Raw genomic sequence first — 23,714 nt, 5'->3', positions numbered from 1 at the left:
TTCAAATGAAAAAAATGCTGAAAACAAAAAAATTAATTAATTAAATAAATAAAATTATAAGCACACAACAGCTTCAGTCTTGCCCCATCTGCACACCCAGGGTCATAATTCTCACGGCAGATGTCCGGGGACGCAGGGCAAAAGTAATGATGTTAATATACGCAGCCAATTAGACACTCGGGCTCTCACGAATTATGCTCACAGAGCAAAGCTGAGATTTTGCCCTACTCTCTCAGGGGAATTTTTGTTCTCCAACATCTGTGTCCCTGTCTCCACAGCTCTAGGGAGAAGCAAAGTGTCTTCACTCTGCTGCACCCATCCCCCCCCCCCCCCCCCCCCCCAACACACACACACTTCAACACGGGCTCGCTTTAACTCCTCTGATACCTTTCCATTTCAACTGTGCATCTTAGCAAGCGTGGGTCGATGTCACTGTGTGCTGAGCCATAATTGTGTAATTCTGTAAAAATCAGCAGCATCTTTAGTCTAGTGAGATGACACTCTGATGTATGAGCTTAACTTTTAGGAACATTTCTATCAGAGCATTTCTGGAAGAGGTGTGAATCATGTTGCTTTCATCTTACCCCCTCCTGCTGTTTTTTTGCTCTCCCCTTCTGTAGACACTGAGCTGCAGCAGGGGACATTCAGGCCTCAGGCTGCAATATGGCCCATTTATTGTCCAAAACAGAAGGACAAGATGTGCAGCAGAAAAACAAAAATATACGCATATTGCAACACAGAGATAACATCACAAATAAAAAAAAATATATTTCTAAAAGATGAGCTTTGAAGTACATCGCTGAAGTTATATAAAAGCAAAATTATGTGTTTTTTAGACTTTTTGAGGGCATGTCACTCTCTATTTTTACATACCCCCCCCCAACCCAACCCAATGGAGTCCAACATCAACTCTCACAGGGGTCAGATGACCAAACTTTCATGGCAAGTGCTGCAGTGCACACAGCTGCTCTGTTCATAAACTGCAAATTCATAATAATATATATTCATAATATTCTAATATTCATAATATTCTATCATTTTCTGGTGAAAGTACATCAGAGTAGCACTCTTTCCCAAAACAAATCTCATTTTAAGGTTAACTTATTTGCTTATTATGGACCTTTATAGTTAGCGCTAAATGAACATTAAGATTGAGATGCACAGTGCAGTCAAAAAGTATTTTTCCCATGTTCTTTGTTTTCGCATATTAAAAAGCTTTCCACAAAGCAAGAACTGCAATCAGGTGTTTGTGATGAGTGGTGAAAAGTCTTTCACATCGCTGTGGAGGAAATTTGGATCACTCTTCTTTGCAGAACTGTTTTAATTCAGCCACACTGGAGGGTTTTCGACCATGAATGGCCTGTTTAAGATCATTCCAAAGCATCTCAATTGGATTTACGTTTGCACTTTCACTAGGCTGCTCCAAAATCTTCATTTTGTTATTTTAGCTTTCTTTTTTAAGAGGCAGACTTGCTTGCATGTTTTAGCTTGTTTTCTTGTTGCATAACTCAAGTGTGCTTGAGCTTCAGGGTATGAATGATGGCCGAACATCCTCCTTCATAACTTTCTGGTACAGATCAGAATTCATGCTTCAACCAATTGCTATACAACAGATTGTCCCCAGACCATCACACTACTACCACCATGTGACTGTTGATGTGATGATCTATTTGTGAAATGCTGTGTTAGCTGAAGAGTTAACGGGACTCAAACTTTCCAAAAATTTCAACTTTTGTCTCATCAATTCAGGAATATTTTCCCAAAAGTGTTTGGGATCATCAAAACCTTTAAACTCACCCATAGACACTATTTTTGCCCAGTCACTTTCTTAATGTTGAATCATGATCACTGATCTTAACTGAGGGAAATGAGTTTTGTGACCTCCGGGATGAGTTGTTGATGTGCTCTTGGAGTAAGTTTGATAGGCAGGGCACTCCTGGGAAGGTTCACTACCGTTCCAAGTTTTCTCCGTTTGTGGATAAAGGCTCTCACTGTGGTTCATTAGAGTCCCAAAGCCTTAGAAATGGTTTTGTAAACCTTTCCAGACTGATAGATGTAAATGACTTTGTTGCTCATCTGTTCTTCAGTTTCTTCTTCTTTTTTGCTTTTTGAAGTCTTTTAGCCTGCTTCACTTTGTCAGACAGCTTCTATTTAAGTGATTTATTGATTCAACAGGTCTGTGCGTACTCAGGCCTGGCTGTGATTGGTGAACTTGAAGTCACCTTTAGAAAAAATGTGATTAATCACAGTTTATTCATGATTTCAAAAGGGGAGATTTACTTTTCCACACAGGCCCAGGTAGGTTTGGATAGCCTTTTCCCCTTTTTTAATGGAAATCAATTGAGAAAAAAACATTTTGATGAAAAGTGTGTGCGTGTGACAAAAATGTAAAATAATAAGAAATCAGGAAAGGCACAAACACTTGTTAAAAACACTGTATCTGTTTGCCAAATAGATACGGTGACTGCCAGGCACTACAGTTGAAAAGTAGCCTTTTGGCTAACTCTGAAATATTTACATTGATATTAATATAATTAATATACACTGTCCATTTTAAATAAATAAATTCAAAATTCAAATTTGAATAAGGTTCAGAAAGTCAAGAAATTAACAGACAACCTGAATCTCTAAAGGGGATAATCTTACTGCATCTTCTGCAGTAAAAAAAATTCAACTATATTTTTCTAAACATTTTTTAAAGGATTTCTTTCCCCCTGAATTGTTCCCCCTTATTCAATGTGATCACATCAGGCCTCCTCATTAACATCACCCCTTGGCGCATTTTCATATTACTGAAAGATTAATCAGCTGGGTAAATAATTCACCAAACTGCAGCTTGGGGCCTACGATACGAACAAAGAGTTCCTTGATCTGAGTCATCAAAACATTTCATCCAGCGAGCAGCCCGAAGAAACGTAATATCAACATTAAAACAATACAATCGGGGACATCAGGTAGCCTCGTAGAACCCGGAAACTGATACTGTGATAAAACTCAAAGTCATTTTTAAGGTGGAATTATGTGTCCTAACTGTTCATCAGACTCCATTGTTGTTACTTGTCAGCAAATATTCACGTCATTTCCCACTCACTTGTACTGAAGCCCATTTTGGAGACAATTCAAGCATATTTCCTCTGTTTCATTGTCATATCCAGTTTGCAGCTTGTGTTTGTCGTGTGTTTGAGTCAATGAATAGAAGCCAATATGAGAGAAATATTCTACTGGGCAATAGAAAATTGGTCAGAATTTGACATATGAAACATGAAAGCATGTATCTAACCTGCCTTGCATCAACATCTCAGTCTGCTAATGGTGGCCTAGTGATGTGGGGGATATTTTCATAGCACACTTTTACCTCATTAGTACCAAGTGAGCATCATTTAAATGCCACAGCCTATCAGAGTATTGTTACTGACCGTGTCCATGACCATCTGTACCCATATTCTGATGGCTCTTTTCAGCAGTGTAATGCACCATGACACGAAGCTCAAATGTCATGTTTTTTTAACATGACAATGAGTTCACTGTACTCAAATGGCCTCCACAGTCACCAGATATCAATCCAGTAGAACATGAGAGGACAAGAGCTTCATGGGCAGCTGACAGATCTGCAGCAGCTGTGTGACGCTGTCAATATGAACCAAAATCTCAGAGGAGTGTTTCCAGCACGGTGTTGAATCTGTGCCATGAAGAATTAAGGTAGTTTTGAAGGCAAAAAAGGCTTCAGCCTACTACAAGCGAGGTGTGTCTAAAAAAGAGGATGTTGGCTGTATGATGTCATATTTCCCTCAAGCCTTACCACTCACTAGTTAGTTAATTATCCTTTAATAATCCCCATAGGAAATTTGTTCTCTGCCTTTAAGCCATAATAAGTATTAAGAAGAGTGGGCAACTGTGCGTATTGTCCACACACAGCTGCCCACACACAGAGCTCAGGGACTAACTTCAGCTTTGTGCTTTGGTCAACGGAACTCTGAAGGCAAATTAAGCTTTCATATTTTTTTAAGCATGAAGAGAGCATGTACAGTCCTTGCTGTGAGGCAATAGTGCTAAGTACTAAGTCATAGTCCTGCCACTATTGATAACTTTCACTCATGTGCATTTTGAAAAAGACACTTTGTTAAAGTCCAGTGTCCTCCCACAGTAGACCAGGGACAAGCTTGTCTTTCAGTCATAAGAAGGAGGCGGCCTGTGCGAGTGTGTTGTTCACTCATTTACTGCCCCCCCCCCTCACATATGGTACCAGTTAGTGATCTCGTTATTTAAGGCAAATACTTTCACTTTCTTTCATACTTGGCAATGGCAGATTCTTACTGACTCACTAAATCAATGGGCACATTTATCATGGGAACCACACGCTCAGTCATACATCTGACGAGGTAAGATGTTTAGTTCCAGGAAGGGGTTTGTTCTTCACAAGTGAAGCATTTCATAAGCAACACTACTGATGTAAACTGTGTTTGTTTGTGTCTGTTTTACTTATGCATTTCTAGCAGACTGCTTGACAAATTTTATATGTGTCAGACAATTAGTAATCCTGTTTCTGGTGCCAAAACTAAACCAGAATGAAGTTTCTACAAAAAGAAGAACAAAAGTGAAACCCATCTGTTCGACTTGTGAAGTTTAATTTTTTATTTTAATGTTGTACCATTTTTTTGTTGCGAACTACTTTGCGAAATTAAACTTGAAAGGTACAATATAAATAACATTGTTCTATTTTTTTATACATTAAGTATATCAGTCTGCATCAGAAGATAAAGCTCAGAAATAATGCCCCAGGTTAGGACTAAACCCCAAGGGCAGTTTAAACATAACCATAAATTAGTCTTTCCAGCTCCAGAAACCCAGCCAAAGTCATGCTTGCACTTGCATAAAAAGCTGTTCACAGTGCCAACATCATATCTGGTTTCCCTTTTCACTCATAAACTGAATCCCATCTGAAAGTATGTGACTAGGTAATTCATACCAAGGTGGAGTGCAGTTTATTTAATAGCCAAGCAGTGCTGCTTTAGAAGAGGCCTTGAGAATATCTTGGAAACAAACAAATAAAGCACACCAAACCATTAAACACCAGTGGCTTTATTGATGATCAGCGGTGGTACACAGGCTTAAAGAGACCTGCCAATATCTATTAAGAATGACAAATTTAGTTCATAATAAGAATTTTTGTGACACAGTTACGTTTTACTTTCTATAAGTATTTATAGACCCTTGGACTGAATATCAGGTGATTCTGGAGGCAGGATGAACAACAGGAAATAAGCACACTGAGCATGATTGCTCCTGACCTCACTGGAAAGTTTGACCAGCTTTTTTCAGGCGACTTTTGCCTTTGAAATGGACTCGTTTGGTGTTTGCAGTCTTTTTAACCACATACTAACCACATTCATACATTAGACATCTGGATTTCATGGATTTTCCCATCAAACACAGTTTTGCAGTTTCCTTGAAATTACTTGGTGGGTGAGTGGGTATAAGGATATGTGGAGGTGCTTGTGTGCTCCTTTCCAGTCAGCCACAACTGTATGAGAGAGATGTTAATGCCTTTTTTTTAGCTTAAACTGCTTCATTTCCACCCACTCCGAAAACAGTTTCATCACAGTAAATGGGGGACGGGTGCAGTTCAATCAGTTTTTCAGTTAGCACGCTCAGCAAGTGGTTTTTGCTCTGAAGGTGAAAGTGAGATAAAATGTAAACCAACGCATTGGGGATTTTTTTAAACGAATGAAATATAAACCAATGCACGGTTTTATAAACCAATGCACAAAATTTTATAAAATGGGAACATCAGAAAAGAATCAGAAATGAATGGTTTTATTGGTTATTGTTGGCTTTTATTACTGCAAAAAAATATCTCAGACATAAAAACAACAGCACATAATGTATCTCGACTTCATGCCTTTCATATTTATTTTATTCCTTTGGCAGGAGCGTAGCAAATGGGGAAGTTTCATCAGCATCATTTTGCATGTTAGTGCTTTAGCTGTGAACTGCAGCAAAGCATAGTTGCATAAACATGTGGGCTTAAAAGAAACAGATATTTTGGGGGTTATGCAATAGCTGCAAATTCAGAGCACACTCCAAGTGATCTTGAATGTGCTTGTGCATCTTTTTCATGCCCCTCTGTTTCGTTTCATCCTGTCTAGTTCCCAAAGAAATGTATTTGTCTGAATAGAAGAAAACATCTATTTTAGTTTTCATCTGCCAGCTCATAAGTGCACTCTAACGCATTAAGACATTAAGAAAAGTGATGCTAATTCTCTCCTGGAGAATGATAAGTAAGACTCTGCAAAATGATGATTTAAAAAAATATCCCTTGAACTAAAAGCTGTGAAGGTGCAGTGGCGATGATGGTGGATGTGATTGACTAGAGGCTGGCATGGTGAATTTGGGAGGTGGGGGTAGTTATGACGCATCAAGGACATAATAATAACCACGAGCTATTTATAGGAACACAGCGACCTACAGTATGATATCCTTCATACACCATCTCTGTGTGCTTACATAAGTGGAAATCATGACACACTAATTTGCATTTTGTAAAGATTAATTACTGGAACGCAGCTGAAAATAAAGTGATTCAGCTCCTTTTCGGCGCTGTAGGCACTCAAACCCGGCTCAGATTTTATTACGTTTGTGGTTATAACAAAGCCAACGCGACCTTAAAGAACTTTGCTATGTGCACAACTGCAATAATCAAAAGTAATGCGCCTCCAAAAAACAAAACCACATGCATGTTACAGTCCAAATACTTTAATGTGTAACACCAGACATTACGGCTAAACTGGATTAATATGCAATCGTATGTGCTTTTCTTAATTATGAAAATGTATTCTACATCTAAAACCCCAATTCCAAAGAAGTTGGGATGCAAAAACCTGAAAACATGTAAAATGAGACATTTTACTATTTTGTGAATTTAAAAAAAACAACAACTAATAGCTCATTTGAAATTTGATTGCAGCAACATGTCTCAAAAGTTGGAAACAAAAGACTGTAAAATGTTGTACTAAGAAGAAACAGCTGGAGGAACATTTAGGTTAATTGACAACAGGTCAGTAACATGTTTCTAAGAGTTTCTCAGAAGTAAAGATGGGAAGAGGTCAAAGAAAAAACAAACTGTGGGACAGTTTTTAAAAAAACTTTGAATATCCCACCAACTACAGTACACAGTATTATCAAGAGATCCAGAGAACCTGGAGAAGATTGTGCACAGGGGACAAAGCTGCAAATCAGTACTGGATGTCCACGATCCTGAAGCAGGACTGTATTAAAAACAGGCATCATCCTGTCACGGAAACCACTGAAGGGGCTCAGGAAGACAACCAGGAGTCACTGTGAACACAGTTCACAGACATGTTTCCTGAAAAAGAGATCCACACCTCAACAACAACATGAATGTGAACTTGCAAACATCATCGCTATAATCTCATGTCCATTTGACCAAACTAATGCCTGAATGAAAATGTAAAAGTAAATAAATAAATGAAATGTATGAAAATGTGTGAATGTGTCATCTTTTATTCGCTCAGTCACAGGAGTTTTATCTCTGAAAGCGCGCACACTATTTCCGCCTCGTGTTGAATGATAGGTGACCCTTTGCTGCAGTGGCCATAATCAGATGAGTGCTCTCTCAAACCATCCAATGTTCAGATCATGTCATATATCTGCATATGTATTGCTCATTATAATTATCACTTCTTCTTAAAGTCAATAAAGAGTTCTTTTTACTGATGGCATGAAGTTGGCTTTTATGTGAGTCGTAAAATCTTGATACTGTTACAGCATCACCTTGATCACAAACTACGCCACCGTTGAACTAAAACACAAAATAAAATTCAATGAAATAGTAAGACAGATGAAATAGAGACAAATATATGATCTATATAACAAACAAAACATACCTTGTTGGATGACCCATGCTTTGAGGCAGAAATAAGCACCTTACAGATACTTTTAAGAACATTTAAACATCCTCTGACTTAAATTGGCCTCTCCTGCTTCATTTCCATACTTCATCTTGGGTGTACATCTCACTCAGGTGCACCAGTGGAACCAACATGAAGTACAATAGTTCCTACATGAGAATTTCCACAATAAATGACCTAATGACATATAAAATATGTGTAGTGCAAAAAAAAAAAAAATACATTAACTAAAAGTATGGCAGTAAAAATAAGAATGCTGCGCTGTTGTGAAAATAATCAGTGTCCTCTGGTCCTTTCTTTTTGCTGTTCTCAAGCTGAGGCGTATTGTGTGAGGATTGCAGATGACAGAAGATTTCTAAAGAAGGTAATTGAGCTAACACTGGATTTCAGATCATGTCTATGATAACAGTAATCTAATAGCAGGAGCAAACACATTCTCCCTTGGCTTTGGACTCATGGCTCTTGTGGTGAGGTGGCTCTTGCTCCACCTGAGAGTCAACACACAAGACGGCGACAGTCGATGTCAGATTTTTTTAAATTTTGAGCCGTAATGAGTGGCTGTCTCACCTGAGGTCACTAAAAAAACTGGAATCTGGTGACCCTCTTTCCATAATTTTTATTATACCCTTGTGCGCAGCGTCTTTGTTTGCTATTGTCTGACTTCACATCTCTCAGTCCATTGTTGGTTCATCTTGTTCACTTTACAGTAACACTATCCACTCATCCACAAAGCTGACTATAGTTACACATTTAGTCAAGATTTATGTTGCAGTTGCTGTAAATATGGTGTTTCACTTTCACTGTAACTGAGGCCTATGATTACTGATACTGCGGGTCTAAAGGAGGAAGGAGACCTAACAAAGGAACTGGGCTGGAAAAAATCTCACAAACCGGTCTGATAGCTGTCTTATAGAATATGACAAAACAGTATACAAAGACAGCTTTATATGGGACCTTGTTTCTGCCACTGGAAAAAAAAAATACAGAGCATACCTAAGTCAAAACTTTTGGGTTACTATCTCAAAATTTCAACTTAATAACTTGATAATTAAAGTTATTTTCTCAGTCTTGAGTTATTTTGTCAGAAGTTTGAGTTAGTAATTCAAACTTTTGACAGAAACAAGGTTCCATACCTTTATGTATGTGTACTACTTTAAATATATCACATGACTTTGCCTGTTCCCTCCACAGAGGGATCATGTGCAGTTATCTCATGGATTATCAGGCTGAGCATGTGGTCGTCTGGTAGATTACCAGGTCTGCTCGGCAGAGTGGAAGACATCCAGTCTTGTTCCTCGCTTCCACTGTGGCCAGCATGGTAAACATGCAGTGATCCAGGGTGGAGTTTATGCATCAGGTTTGTGAACAGACTGTCTGTGATGTTGGCCAGACCACATGTTCCCCGTCTGGGTTTTTTCCACTTCTCACAGCTTAAGAATAGACTGGCCATCTGGTCATTTCATGTGCTGAAACAGCAAAAATATAAACAATGAAATCCCTGTTTACCTGGCTTTTCTATAGAATGATGGAACCGTGTAAGAAGCTAAGAATTAATCACATCTTGTCACTCGTTCTCTTTTACTTCAGAGACTTGGCTCTGGTAATTCTGATTTACATTTGCTGCAGGCTAGCTACGGTGCACCTCTACAACATTTCAAAAAGAGGGAAAAAAAACCTTAAGATGTTTTGGAGTTTGAATGGGTAGCTATGCATGCATGAACAAAGAAATGAGACAACATTCAGAGCTTCACAGCGACTCACAATAACTGTCAAAGTAAAATGACAATAAATGTTAATCCATGTCCTCTTGTTGTTTCTGTCTGTTTCTGTCTCAGTCCACTGAGCAATAAGTTTCTGTCATTGCCACAAGTTTAGCCTACTGCGGGAAAAAAGTAAAAGGTACACTATATTTCCAAAAGTATTTGCTTGTCTGCCTTTACATGATTATGAACTTGAGTGACATCCCATTCTTTATCCACAGGTTTTTATATGACGTCAGCCCACCCTTTACAAACAGCTTCGACTCTTCTGAGAAGGCTTTCCAAAAGGTTTAGGAGTTTGTTTATAGGAATTTTTGACCATTCTTCGAGAAGCCCATTTGTGAAGTCAGACAGTGATCTTGAACAAGAAGAGCTGACTTGTACTTTCCACTCTAATTCAACACAAAGGTTGAATTAGATTTGGTTGAGGTCAGGACTGTTTGCACGCTAGTCAAGTTCTCCCACAACAGACGCACTCATTCATGTCTTTACTGACCCTGTTTTTTGTGCACTGGTGTGCATGCTGGAACAAGACGAGGCCATCCCCAAACTGTTTGCACAAAGTTAAGAGCATTAAATTGTCCAGAATCTCTTGGTATGCTGAAGCAGTAAGAGTTCCTTTCACTGAAACTAAGGGGTTGAGCCCTGAAAAACACCTGAAAAAACTACACCAAACTAACAAACTAATCCCCCCTTCGCCAAACTTGACACTTGGCACAAGGCAGCCAGACAATTAGCGTTCACCCAGCAACTGCCAAACCCAGACACATCCATTGGATTGCGGGACAGAGAAGCGTGATTCATCACTGCAGAGAACACATCTCCACTTCTCTAGAGTCCAGTGGTAGGATGGTTTACACCATTGCATCCCACCACTGGACATTGCATTTGCATTACGTAAGGCTTGTATGCAGCTGCTCACCAATGGAAACCTGTTCCATGAAACTCTCCACAAACTATTCCTGAACTGATCTGACGGCCACATAAAGTTTGGATGTTGGTAGCAACTGACTCTGCAGAAAGTTGGTGACCTCTGCACATTATGTGCCTCAACATCTGCTGACTGTGATTTTACATGGCATACCCTACCACTCAGTTGCTATTGTTCCCAATCACTTCCACTGTGTTACAATACCACTAAAAGCTAATATAAACATATTTAGTAAAAAGGAAATTTCATGACTTGTTGCATGGCTGGCATCCTATCATGGTATTACGCTGGAATTCCTGAGAGTGACCCAATCTTTCTCAACCATTTGTAGAAGAAGTCTGCATGCCTATGCACTTCATTCTATGCCCCTGTGGCAGTGGTAGTGATTTAAACACCTGAACTCAATCATTTGGATGGATGAGTGAATATTTTTGGCAATATGGTGTATGTGGATTTGTCCTGACATATCAGTTTAAATGTTTTTAAAGACATCTATTGGTAAAAAGTGGAAATCAAGAACAGCATTAATGTTGGACACTTGTGAAATGTAAATGTGTTTTTTCACCTACCTCTACAAATAATTTGAAAAACTTGTAAGTGGACATTTACTGGAAATTGATGCGGACAGGCTTGGGGATAATGCATATTATTTTGCACAGATAATTAAAGGTTTCAGTGTTGAAGTCAGCAAGCCTGCTGGTGACTCGCCATGAATCACTGATTCCCAGACTGGATTGCAGCAGCTCACGCTCTCACTGCAGAGTTCACTTCTCTCTCACTGTAGCTGTTGTGACTGGTTGTAGGAGTTGGAGACAGGTGTGATGGTGTGAGAGCAGAGCTTCCCAACCTGGAGATCAATCCTGTCTTCTTCTTTTTGTAGTTGTCTGCTCTGGTGACCCTTGAGCCTCCCTTCCTTCAGTAATGTATAACTCTTTAACACATTCACCAAATAAAAGATTACTGTGTCTCTCTGGGCCATCTTACGTCAGTGGAAGATGGGCAATTTAAGAAGAAGGCTGCAATCATGCTGCAGACATCAGCGCACAGAACTCTCCGTCTTCTCTCCTCCCACTTTCTATATCTCTAACTTTCTGACTGGATTCCTTCTGTCTCTCTCTGTGTGACTGTTTTTCTCTATCTCTGCTACAGCCCTCAGCCTCAGGCTCCAAACAATCAACCATGCCCGTGTCAGTGTCACCAGGTAGAAGTGATTTTAGGATTTCATCCTGTGTTTTTAGTGGACTCCAACACACTGTCAGACCACCAGTTTTGCTCTGTGCATTGATCTTTGTGTGTGTTTGTTTGTTTTCCTTTCTTTTCGGGTGTGTTTTTGACTTTTATTTTATTTGTTTGAAGTTACAGTACAGACTTTCTTTACTTAAGTAGAAATACAGATACCTGTGTTTAAAAAAGTACTCCAGTAAATCTTGAATTACTGACTCCACTTCTTTACTCAAGTGAAAGTGAAAAAGTACAGACTCTGAAATATACTCAAACTAAGTAATTAAAAAGTAGGGAGCAAAAGCAAAAGGTTGTTTGAAAAATAAATACGTAACTACAGAAACCTGAAAATTCTACTTACATACAGTAATGAAGTATTTGTACTTACTTCCCACCTTTACATGAGAACTATTGCAGACACCCATAATAAAATGAAATCAATAAAAAGACAATAAAATATCGAAAACTATCCAATGTTTACGCAGTGAAAATAAAAACAAGAACAGGTTCCCAGTTATGATTTTTTTATTTGAACAAAAATGTTTATACGTCTTTTAAACTCTGTAAACAACTGAGAGAGCTTCCTAACGTTTCACACGATGAGCCTTCTCTGATGGATAAGGTGGAGGAAATGACGTCATGAGAAAGTAAACTATGAATAAACTGTTTACATAACATGTAATCTGATAAATAGGTGTTAGAGTTTTACTAATCTGAGTCCTGTGGACTCCTTGAAAGTCATCCTTATTTTGTTTTGTTGTTTTTTTTTGTTTGTTTGTTTGTTTGTTTGTTTGTTTGCTTGCTTGTTTGGTTTTTGGGGGGTTTTTTGGTTTTTTGGTGCGGGGTTTTTCTTATTCACCACCATAAACAGGAACAGAACCTTCCGTTCTTCAGAGATATAAATGTATTTGTCCTATTTCCTGTCTTACAGTCTGTGCGCCCCTCGGTTCAATTTTTTCTTGTAGTCTCCTCGTGCGTAAAACCATGACACCCGAAGTAAAATAGGTCCCCGGACTTGTTCTGTGTTGCTGTTTAATTCGACTTACAATGTTTTACCAACCAGAGGTCAGTTACTATGGCGCAATTAAAATAACAAGTGGGAGCCTGCTGTGGTCTTAATGCAGAGGAGTTCAGCATCTGGAATATCTCTCTTTAAATGCCCCAGTGTCTCAGCTGGGTCGCTGACACAGAGTTCACATCAAACAGTGTGGCGGATGTCTGACACAGCAGGAAACTAGTTTTTCACACACTGAGGGTCAGAGTGGGATGTTTTAGAGAGTGAGAGGGTACAAATTCTTGTGAATGTCACATCTTTAGATCATTTATCGAAATTGACATCACTGAGTCGAGTGGAAATCACCCTGCAATTCCCGACTTGATTATTTCCCACCGTGGTCACAATTAAGTCCGTCTTGAGATTTTAAGATGACATAAGAAGGACAATTAAGGTTTAGTGGTATGCTGTAGTCATTGCAGTACTCATCCGGTCCTATATTCAGTTTCAGTTTAGCCATTTCTTAAAAGAGGCTGGTGGAGGCAGGGAGGGAGGTAATCCACGTTTGGATCATTTGGCAGACCTCGCTGAACGCGTGCGCGCACACTGAGTGGCAGCAAGAACAAGTTCCTTCGGCGCAAAGTTTTCCCCTCAGAAAGTCAAAATGGCCAAATATAAGCCCTGGGTGCTGTGGTGCTTTATTTTGATCGGGTTTATTTGCATCGTTACGCTCTTGTGCCTGTGCTTCACCTCGTTTCTGGACGGAAGATGTTCCAGCGGCAGCTTCAAGAAAGCGGCGGTGGCCGCAGACTCTCAGATTTGCTCGGAGATTGGCAGGTACGTTTTTGTCTGTTAAAGTCCTCTTTATAGTGAAAAGCTAATCCGGGGAAGAAAAAGAAAGTATTGAATTTGATTGGATTTTGTGTTTTACACTAATTCTTTTTAGAAATAGTAAGGGGTTTTTAATTATTATTTTTATTATATATATATGTGTGTGTGTGTGTGTGTGTGTGTGTGTGTGTGTTTATAGATCTTAAATACAGTATTTTCATTTCAAGCATGTTTTCATTCATGTTATATGCAGTAAGACTGTGCGTGCTTCCTTCTGAACCCAGCTGGGACAAGGAGCCAATGTGCACCTTGTCACACTCAGCAATCTGTCAGCTAATAGTGAAAAAATAAATAAATAAATAAAAACTAAATTTAAAAAATAGACTGTACAACTTGGACAGGAGGAAATGGTTAAACAGAAGAAAAACACCTCTGTCGCCAAACCAAAACTACTCACTAGTAGCGGCAAAACAACTCCAGCCTCGCAGTCAGAACCTCAAACAACACATACCACTGCAGCTTTCTACCCTCAGGGGTTCTTCACAAAGTAACTGACCTGTGGCACTTACGCAGTCCTGCTGGCATGCAAGAATTCACAATACTGTTTGACAGAACTATTAGACTGGACCTTCCTACTCTGATTAAAAAAAAGCTGAACTGAGCAATTTGATAAGCTGTTTAAGAGATTTAATAGGCAGTGAAGAATAGAGATAATACCTGCAGATCAGTAAGCATGCAGCACACTGTACCTCAGTACTTGTGCTTGTAACTGTAAAAGAAAAACTTAGTAACTGATATTAGCTTTTCTGATTGGGCAGTGAAGGTCTGTGCTGTTTCTCTAATGCACTCTGTGGTTGAGTTATTTGTTCTGCAGTGAGCAAGCCATTAATCAATCAACACAGTAACTGCAAATAAAGATCAGCAGATGATTTTATTATTCCCCCCACGCCCCATCCCACCCGACTAGGATGTAAGCATACCCTTTCCTGCTTTTGTCTCCACAAAAGCAGATAGATATATCTCTGCCGGTTCTCTGCCAAAGTTTAAAGAGGGTTCATTTCCGACTTCAAAGCCGACGCACTAAATTTGTTCAGGCAGGTAAATGCACCAGGCACTGTGCCAACAGGACGCAACTTCAAGTAATCAAAGAAACCTGAAACACATCGGGTTTTTGTTGTTTAATCATACTGACCCTGTTCTTCTACAGTAGATGGGTGACAAATAGAGCTCTTTATATGTCTGTGTGTGCACCAACACTCGCTGCGGACAGATTGGCTATCAAGTTTCAGTTTGAGTTTTCAAACCTCCAAAATTCTTTAAGCTCCCCCACATCGTGAACATCCCCAATTTTTCCCATGTCATGTTTCATTGTAAAGCTCTTTTGGTTGCCTGCTCTGTGTTTCTTATGCTCACAGATTTGTAAGATAATCACCTTATTCACTGACCATCAGAAGCAAAACATTCCCAACAGTGCTTCCTCTTGTAGCTCAGTGACTACACTTGATCCCATGCCAGCCTACTGGTGAAAAGACCCATTCAGGGCTTTTCAAATACGGTCCAGTCAGGATTCAGCTGTTTATGTCATTGCTAACTTAGATAATCTGAGTGAGAAATGTGAGTTACATTTCTTTCTTTTTTTTAGTGTCAGGTTATCTTGTGAGTTAAATAAAAAACAAAAGAAGAGAAAGGAAAGAAAGAACACTACCACTGTGGTCAGCGACTTTGTTACCTGAGGTCGACCTCAAACAGCAGGATGTGGTTTGAACATGCCCAATGGCAGCTGTCACTGTACTGTGGCATCTTCAAGTACTCAGACACCAGGTTCAATACTTAAAGCCATGTGTAAGTGGGAGCGTGTGCGAGTGCAATGAGTGTTTACACATTTCCCATAAATAAAATGAAACCCTCTTCCAGGAATATGCTTCAGCAGGGTGGATCAGCAGTAGATGGCGCCATTGCAGCTCTTCTGTGCACATCTGTGGTCAATCCTCAGAGCATGGGAATTGGAGGGGGCTCTATAATAACTATAAGAGATAAGAAAGGTGAGTCCTCTACTGACACATGTGTTTTGTAAATTGTATTTCTCCACAGCAGTGATTGATTAGACCAACCAATTGGATTTCTCATCTATTTTAAGGCAACGTTAAAGTCTACAACTTCAGAGAAACTGTCCCACGGTCATTCAGACAGAACCTGTTGAAGGAGTGTCCCACTTCCTTCAATTTTTCCATAGGTAGGTAGATTTACAGTACTTATCAATATCCAGTTACAGATTTTGTCCTCATTGTTTCTCACTTTGCAGGAATTTATTTATGTATGTATGTATGTATGCATTTATTTATTTATTTATTTATTTGTAATAGATGCCCTGTTTTTATCCACTTATGTACTTAGTATCACTATGTATTGTTTATACAGTGATTATAGCTTAAGTTGTTCGTGCTCTAGTTGTGCTGGTAAGGTTAGATCTTCCTCATCAATTAACATTTTGTCACATTTTGCAAGACAAAACACCTTTCAAAACAGTTTTCCACCATTAGTCTAATTTACCTGCACTACTTTTCTCATTTTTACATTGAAGGCAGCCAGTGGATCGGCGTTCCCGGGGAGCTGCGAGGCTATGAGGCAATTCACAAACAGTACGGGAAGCTGCCCTGGGCCAGGTTATTTGAACCAACAATTAAACTGGCTAGGGAGGGCATCCCTCTGCCACCCTATCTGGGAAAAATCATGTCCTTTGTGAAAAATCTCATACAAGCAACATCTCTCTGGTACAGCTTTTCAATTACTCCTCTGTGACTTAAGAATTTTTTTTAATTAATAATGTTTGCAAAGAAAAAATTGTGTTTTAAGTCACATGTTTGATGGCACCAATGAACTAAAAGCATTTGTAATCCTTGCTGGAGCCTATTTCATGCAGCTGTCACTGCAGAAATCCTGGAGCGAAGGCCTCTCCTGTAAATCCCTGGTTTTACTAATTTTGTGATAGTTTTATGTAACGTCTCAAAGAGAATTTAACTTTACACATTGCGTAATAGTTTAGGCCAGGCACCACGCTCATTGTTCTCAGTGAAGCATTGTTATTTTTAATGACATAAGAGCGCACCTTGTTTTTCTTAATGTGACTCAGGACCAGGATTTACCAGCTCAGAGACAAAGGTAGCACTAACCTTCATCCAAAAAATGTTTGTGAGACGGAGCCAGGACTCGGGTATCATTGGGAATACCTGAAAGATTGCATTTCATTTATGGATGCCGGGCCAAAAGTGTGTGCACAAACAGAGTTTTGGAATGTTTACGATAGAGAAGGGAATCAGAGGAAAATAACTGGTGATTAGAAAACCTATTGCACTTGGATCTTTAAAAAGTGCATCACTGTCAGGTGCAAATCTGGATTCCTGTGAGACTGAAGATAAAAACTGTAGTAAACAGCAAGTGACCCAATTCTACTATTAGGTAATCTCAGAAAGCTTTTAAACTAATAGGTAAAATTATGGAGCACGGCATAGATGATCAGAGGCAAACTTGCTTCGACTCATTGCCCTCAGGGTAGATTTTAGCTGAGTCAGTCATTTAAAAAGGTGTGTTCGCTGAAAGGGAGTGATTATCTCTGTTTGTCAGTGTCTCACTCTGTAAGAGAGTTGATGGATTGGGTACAATTTTGTGCGTGTGGGTGGTTGAGGCACACACTCGGCTCTAAGTTAAGGGTCAATGACGAGTCTTGTTTATCCAGAGTTTCTTTTGATTTGGGTCTCAGTGATATATGCTGCTTCAGCAGTGCTTTCAGGGCATTCATTTCACGTCAGCGCCATTTGGTCAGCGTGTTGCATTCCTAATGCATTTAAGGTCTAACGTGGTAACAGATATGGTGATTAGCCATTTTTCTGGAGTTAGAAATGCCTTGTCTAATCAGCTTTTAAACTGAAAATGTTTTTCTAATAAAGACCAGTGAAAAGGACATTTTAGGTGAAAGTTTTTGTTTTCTTTTAATTATGTGCTGTGTCTTTCAGTTTACTTCCTGTTTAAAGTTAGAGTGTGGTTTTGTGATTTTGTTTCAATCCCGTATTCTGTGTTATGTATTTAGTGAGTTTTTGTCTGGTCTTGTCTGAATCTCCCTCAACTTCCTGGCTCCTCTGTTGTGCTTGGATTGTTGTTGTTCTTTTTTTTAAATTTAGTGTAATAGTTTGAATTTTCTGAGACCTAAGGGCAGAAGAAAAAAAAACTAAAAGGAACTTGATAAACTGTCAGCTATTAGTTCCACTGAAGAATATTTCCCTGAACCGTGACTGCTGTGTTAATTTCCTATTCAATCAATGCCGCGTGCCACTAATCAGCCTGGCTTCAGTTTATTCTGCAGTGAGTCTAGCAAACCGTCTTCTCTATCTGCCCAAAAATTAGATGCTCTCCATCTTTGTCACAAGTTTAAACAAGCACTTCATCTCAGTGGACTTAGAAGTAATTTTCTAAAATTTCCAGCGTCTTTATATCAAAACACACACCTTAAACATTCATAATCCTGGTAGGATTAGGTAAGAAATAAGAAGTAGAAAAAGAGTTAGTTAGTTCTAAAGCAAAGATTTCTAATAGCCGCAGATCCCACACAGGGCAAATCTCAATCCATTCTTCTTTGCAGAAGCAGTTTAGCTGTGCAAAATTGTTAGGATGCATAGGGTGTAGTGCTTTGACCCTTCATCAGTTTTTGGTTTTGACAGCTCTCTGTCTCTTTTTCTCTGCTCTCCTTTTTGCTTAGTTTGTGTTTTCTTTTCTTTTTTACAGTGAAATTTTTTGCCACAAGAACAAAACTGTTCTGAGCACAGGAGACATCGTAAAGTTTTCCAAACTTGCAGAAACCATGGAAACCATTGCAGAGAAAGGAGCAGAGGATTTCTACACTGGCAAGATAGGGCATGACTTAATCCAAGACATAACAGCTGCAGGTTGGTGCAATGTCAGCATTAGCAGCCTGAGGGTTTGTGTTTGAAAAGGAATTAAATGGAAAGGAAAAATGACTTTTACTCAGTGTTATGAAAAAAATCGAATCTAATTTAGGGTAAAGTTTGTTATATACGGTCTGTGTGTCTGTCTCAGGTGGGAACTTGACTATGGAGGATTTGAGGTCATTCCAGGTGCAGGTCCAAGATGCTTGGACTGTTCCTTTGGGAGATGCTAAACTCTACATCCCTCCACCCCCTGCTGGAGGGGCCCTGCTTGCCTTCATTCTCAAAGTCATGGAAGGTGTCGTGTTTTGTGTGATTTTCTTTTTGGCTAAGCCGCTGTAACAGCTGGATGAAATTTCAATTTAAAGAAGCAGTTAAACAGTTCTTGGCTCACAAAAGCTTAAAAAGATTATCACTGTCTTTTCTGCAGGGTTCTCGCTGACGCCAAACTCTCTGGTTGGTGACAAGAAGATTGAGATGTACCATCATTTTATAGAGGCAGTTAAATTTGCTAATGGACAGAAGAAGAGCATTTGTGATCCAAAGTTTAATAACGGCAAGGTTGGGATCTGAAATATCTTTTTTCTTACTGAGACTGGGGACATTTTTAATACAAGGGCAAGAAATTGAATTCTAAAGTCTGGGTATATATTATGTATTATTTCATGTATTTTATATTATGTTATTTATATACACTGCTCAAAAAACTCAAAATGGATATCTATAATATGTTAAGAATGAAGGGACTTTACATTGTTTGATGGAAATGAAAACAATCCATCTACAGAGGGATGAATTCAAAGTATCCCTTAATCCCTTAGAGAGGTGTTCCACTGGATTTAGTACAGCTGAGCGTGGGGGAAAATCAATAGTCCTTCATCTTTAGGAGCTGCCTGCATACTCTTGCCAAATGAGGCCGGGATTGTCGCAGAACAGGAGGAACCCAGGATTCAGTTTACCAGTGTAGTACTGACAGTAGGTCCAAGGATTTTAACCTGGCACCAAGGGACAGTCATGGTGTCATTGCCTGTCAAATGCTCAGGGTGAACCTGAACCCTTAGGTCACCCTAATGAAGTTTGTTTCTCATTGTTGGATCAGAAACATTTACGCCACTGGTCAGCTGAAGGTTATTTTGTAGCTCTGGCAGTGCTCATCCTGTTCCTCCTTGCACAAAGTACTAGATACTGGTCCTGCTGTTGGGTTAAGGACCTTTTACAGCCCTGTCCAGCTCTCCTGCCTGTCTCCTTCATGTTCTTAAGACTGTGCTGGAAGACACAGCAGACGTCTTACCAACCTGGACATGTTGGACTAGATAGTCGCCTCATGCTACAAGCAGTAACTTCCACCCCAGCCAAATGCTAAACTAGTGAAAAAAACAGAAAAGATGTTCGTCCTTAAAAGCAGATGTTGCCCTTCTAATGTGACTGTATTTAATTTCATTAACACCAAATGAGCTGGAACTGATTAACAAGTCTCTCTGCTAATTTACTGACCAGAACACTATCCCACAAGTTTAACTGACTTGATGCTTTACCCTGATTAAAAAGTGTGCATCTGATTTTTTTTTTTTTTGAGCAGTTAATTATATAACTTCTTACAAAAGAACAAACAAGCAAAACAGTGAATTAAAGAGAAGAGAATAAATCATGTCTCATTCGAAGTTTACAACCCCCAACTCAAAAAAGTTGTGATGCTGTGCAAAATGTAAATAATAACAGATTTCGGTGGTTTGAAAATTTCATAAGCCCATATTCTACTAACAAGCATAAAAATCCATTTAAATCAGTTTTTTTAAAATAGGTCATTTTAAATTTGGCAGCATTGTGTTTCAAGAAAACTGGAATGGGGGCAGGAAACACAACAAGGAAGTCATATGTGAACATGATCCAGAAACACTGCCGTTTTCTCTAGAAGAGTGGATTTGGTGAAGTGGCCTGCATGTAGTCAAGAACTTTTACCAACTAAACGCATTTGGAGCATCATCAAATGGAAAATACAACAAACAAGACCACATCTGGAATTGAGGAGACCAGCAGCTGGTCTCCTCAGTTCCAGATGTTTGCAAACTGTTGATAAAAGAAGAAGTGGTAAACATGGCCCTCTCTCAAGGTTTTTGAGACGTGTTGCTGCCATCAATTTCTAAATTACCTCTTTCTTTTTTTAATAATTGTATATTTTCTCACTTTAAACATTTGACATGTGTTCTGCTGTGAACAAAATGTGGGTTTATGACATTTTCAATGTGTCTTTCGAAACATTTTATAAAGCATCCCAACTTTTAGGATGTTAGGATTCTCAAACCAGAAATATCTGGGATATCTTAGAAATGTTTAATGATGCTCTCCTTTTAGTGTGCAGAACACTTGATTGATCCCACCTTCATTGATCGCATCAGGAAGATGATTTCTTCAAACATGACCCATGACAACTCTTACTACAACGTCACGCCTTCTTCAGATCACACTGGGACGACACACGTGTCTGTCCTGGATGAAGATGGCCTGGCCGTCTCTGCCACTAGCACCATAAACCAAGTGTGAGCAAGAAGAGTTGTGTTATAGGAAACACACTAATGTTAGGTGTATCCATCATCCCCTCGGCTGACTGAGTACCCTTTGTTCTGTAGATTTGGAGGAATGATTTACTCTCCACGTACAGGCATCATCCTCAACAATGAGCTGGCTGACTTTTGCGGGAGAACAGACACACTGAGGGCAGGTGAAGTTATATACGACAACTAAACTAGAGACGTTTCACGATGTCATCACCGAGTCTGATTTCCATCTGATGTTTTATTTTTACGTAGGCGAACGACCTCCATCCTCAATGAGTCCAGTGATACTGGAGTCAAAGTCTGGAGGTCTTCTTATAATTGGTGGATCGGGAGGAAGCCTGATTACGTCGGCAATGGCCTTGGTAATTCAATAATTAAAAACTCTGTTTGTTTCCCTGTTTGTATACTTCTTTGTTTGTTTACTCACAGTTCTTTTATCCTTGCAGTCTATAATAAATCACCAGTGGCTGGGGATGAGCTTGAAAGATGCCATTACTGAGCCCATAATCTTCATCGACTCAGAGAACGACGTAAATTTTGAATCTCGTTTTGATGAGGTGAAGTACTTCCCTTTATCCTCGCTATCCATTAATGATATTCAAATTCACAAGACTGTCTATCAGAAAAAAAGTCATCTGTAATAATGGATTCTGAAGAAGATTAGCAGTCCATAATCCTACAAAGGCAGATTTAATTTTTCCGTAATCTCTTAAGGATAAGTAGTATTAATGTTTTGTCTGTGTGTGTGTTGTTGTACCCTTAGTCTGTGTCAAAAGGCCTAAAGGAACATCTTAAACACAAAACCGGGAACTGGCAACACTTTCTCAATGTGGTCAATGCTGTGGAAAAGGAGAACAACTGCATTGCTGCTATGTCTGACAGCAGGAAGATGGGAATGTCAGCTGGATACTGACCACAAGGACGCGTGACCTTTCCACTAATCTCTGCCCTTTAGACTAACTGACCCTTCAGCATTAAAAGTAACCATATGTGCTGAAACACTGACAAATAAAAGGTGAACAAAAGGTGCTGTGGCTCCATCCAACTGGACCAATCAGGAAACTACTCACCTTAGAGGATAACTCCAATTTATAATTACTTCAAATCCAATCAATCCAGGCTATAGAAACAAGTTTATTTTGAGGTGAAATCTGCACTAAATATATAAATAAAAGGGTGTTTAAATTTCTATTCATCAACTACATCTATGCAGATATTAGGAAACAGGCACACTCGGGTGGAGTTTGTTTCCAGTCAAGCACCATTGAGCTATTGCAGAAAAGTGCCCTGAGATGATGTAATAAATGTGACACACCGTTTCCACTGAACTTTGCTTTCATCCATGTGTCAACCTTTCTACCTTCAGCGGGTGTTGACAAGTTTCTGTATGTTTCTTTTTTTATGCAGTCCTTGAGAATTCCCATGAAAACAATGAGATAAGAAAATACAGTCGCTGTGTGTACCAGGAGCATGCACAGCTACAGAAAGTTCAGGACAATGTTCAGCTAGGGAAGCGGTCTCTAAAGTGTTGTGAATGTTTGAAATGCTCTGTCTTAAGTACATACACACTTGCATGTTTTTATGGCACTAGCCTCGATGACAGTAGTCAACGAGGACGATGACTTTTATTGGTTTGTCAAAGTTTCTGTCACAAAATTCAGCCGACCACACTGACTGTTTGAAAACTGCTTTTGGTTGACTGCACAGGCCGTCTGTCCCGTCAGAGCTACTTTTAGTGTTGCCTACGTGTGCCCAGAACTCTGCAAGAGTAGGGTGCTAAACTGAAATGTTAATATCTGACCAACGGATACACAAATGATCACTCCAGCCACAAAGGTGCTCATATTTGATTTCATGCACTGTTGGAGAAATGTGCACTGAGTGTGTCTGCTAAATCAGTTATTGAAACGTAATTCTTTGTAAGAAATATTAACTCAAGATGAGCCATATAACCTTTTTAAAGTGACATCCTGGCAGCTTCCTTAACAAGGAACTTTTACTGTGACCTAAAAGATGTTACTCTATGTGAAATAACCTAATCCAAAAAAGCCTCCCCCCAAAAAATGTATTTTATATATTTTAACACACCTTGCATATTTTGTTTTTTATGTTTTATGAACATATTTTGTATTGTTTGTAATAAAAGTCCTTCTAAACCACAAAGTCTTTCTTTAAACACGTATTGCTGGTTGTTAGTAGCAATAATTCTATTTGGTGCTTTCCCCTTTTGCCTTATGCGTTTATACAGAGCAGCAGTGGAACAAAGAAAGCAGTAATGAGATACGTTTCAGCAGAGAAACTTATGAATTAGTAATGATTTCTTAAGTGGATTCTGCTCCGTTCTCCTTTGAGGCTCTAGATGAGAGTTATGAGAACATGCAAATTTTACTCCGTGTGAAGCGCCACTGTCTTTTGTTGTATGACAAATGAGTTAATCTGGATAAGTTGCAACTTCACGACTTTAGCGCCACGATCTTGCCCTCTTTGTATAAATAACAACCACTTAAAGTGAGCCATCACTTTAAAGTGTGCAAAAATAGTCTTTCTCACTCAGAGC

The 23,714-nt window shown here is 39.2% G+C and overlaps 1 protein-coding gene across 2 annotated transcripts; it reads left to right on the top strand.

Moving 5' to 3' along the window:
* The first annotated feature begins 13,094 nt into the window (after positions 1–13,094).
* Positions 13,095–23,196, top strand: ggt5b (gamma-glutamyltransferase 5b). Of its 2 annotated transcripts, none has more exons than XM_025909196.1 (12): positions 13,095–13,671; positions 15,580–15,707; positions 15,803–15,898; positions 16,247–16,328; positions 18,442–18,602; positions 18,754–18,900; positions 19,033–19,163; positions 20,955–21,139; positions 21,230–21,321; positions 21,410–21,519; positions 21,604–21,714; positions 21,921–23,196. In XM_025909196.1, the coding sequence occupies exons 1-12, from the start codon at positions 13,499–13,501 to the stop codon at positions 22,068–22,070; spliced, it is 1,566 nt and encodes a 521-aa protein (XP_025764981.1). In that variant the 5' UTR covers positions 13,095–13,498; the 3' UTR covers positions 22,071–23,196. The 2 variants fall into 2 exon arrangements, with proteins under 2 accessions (XP_025764981.1, XP_003453891.1); XM_003453843.5 differs by having other exon boundaries at positions 16,247–16,436.
* Positions 23,197–23,714: the final 518 nt, after the last annotated feature.

The sequence above is a fragment of the Oreochromis niloticus genome, linkage group LG7 (assembly GCF_001858045.2).
Source record: "Oreochromis niloticus isolate F11D_XX linkage group LG7, O_niloticus_UMD_NMBU, whole genome shotgun sequence".
NCBI classification, from domain to species: domain Eukaryota; kingdom Metazoa; phylum Chordata; class Actinopteri; order Cichliformes; family Cichlidae; genus Oreochromis; species Oreochromis niloticus.
The sequence above is the reverse complement of the archived record's forward strand: the minus strand, read 5'-3'. Positions and strand labels throughout refer to the sequence as shown.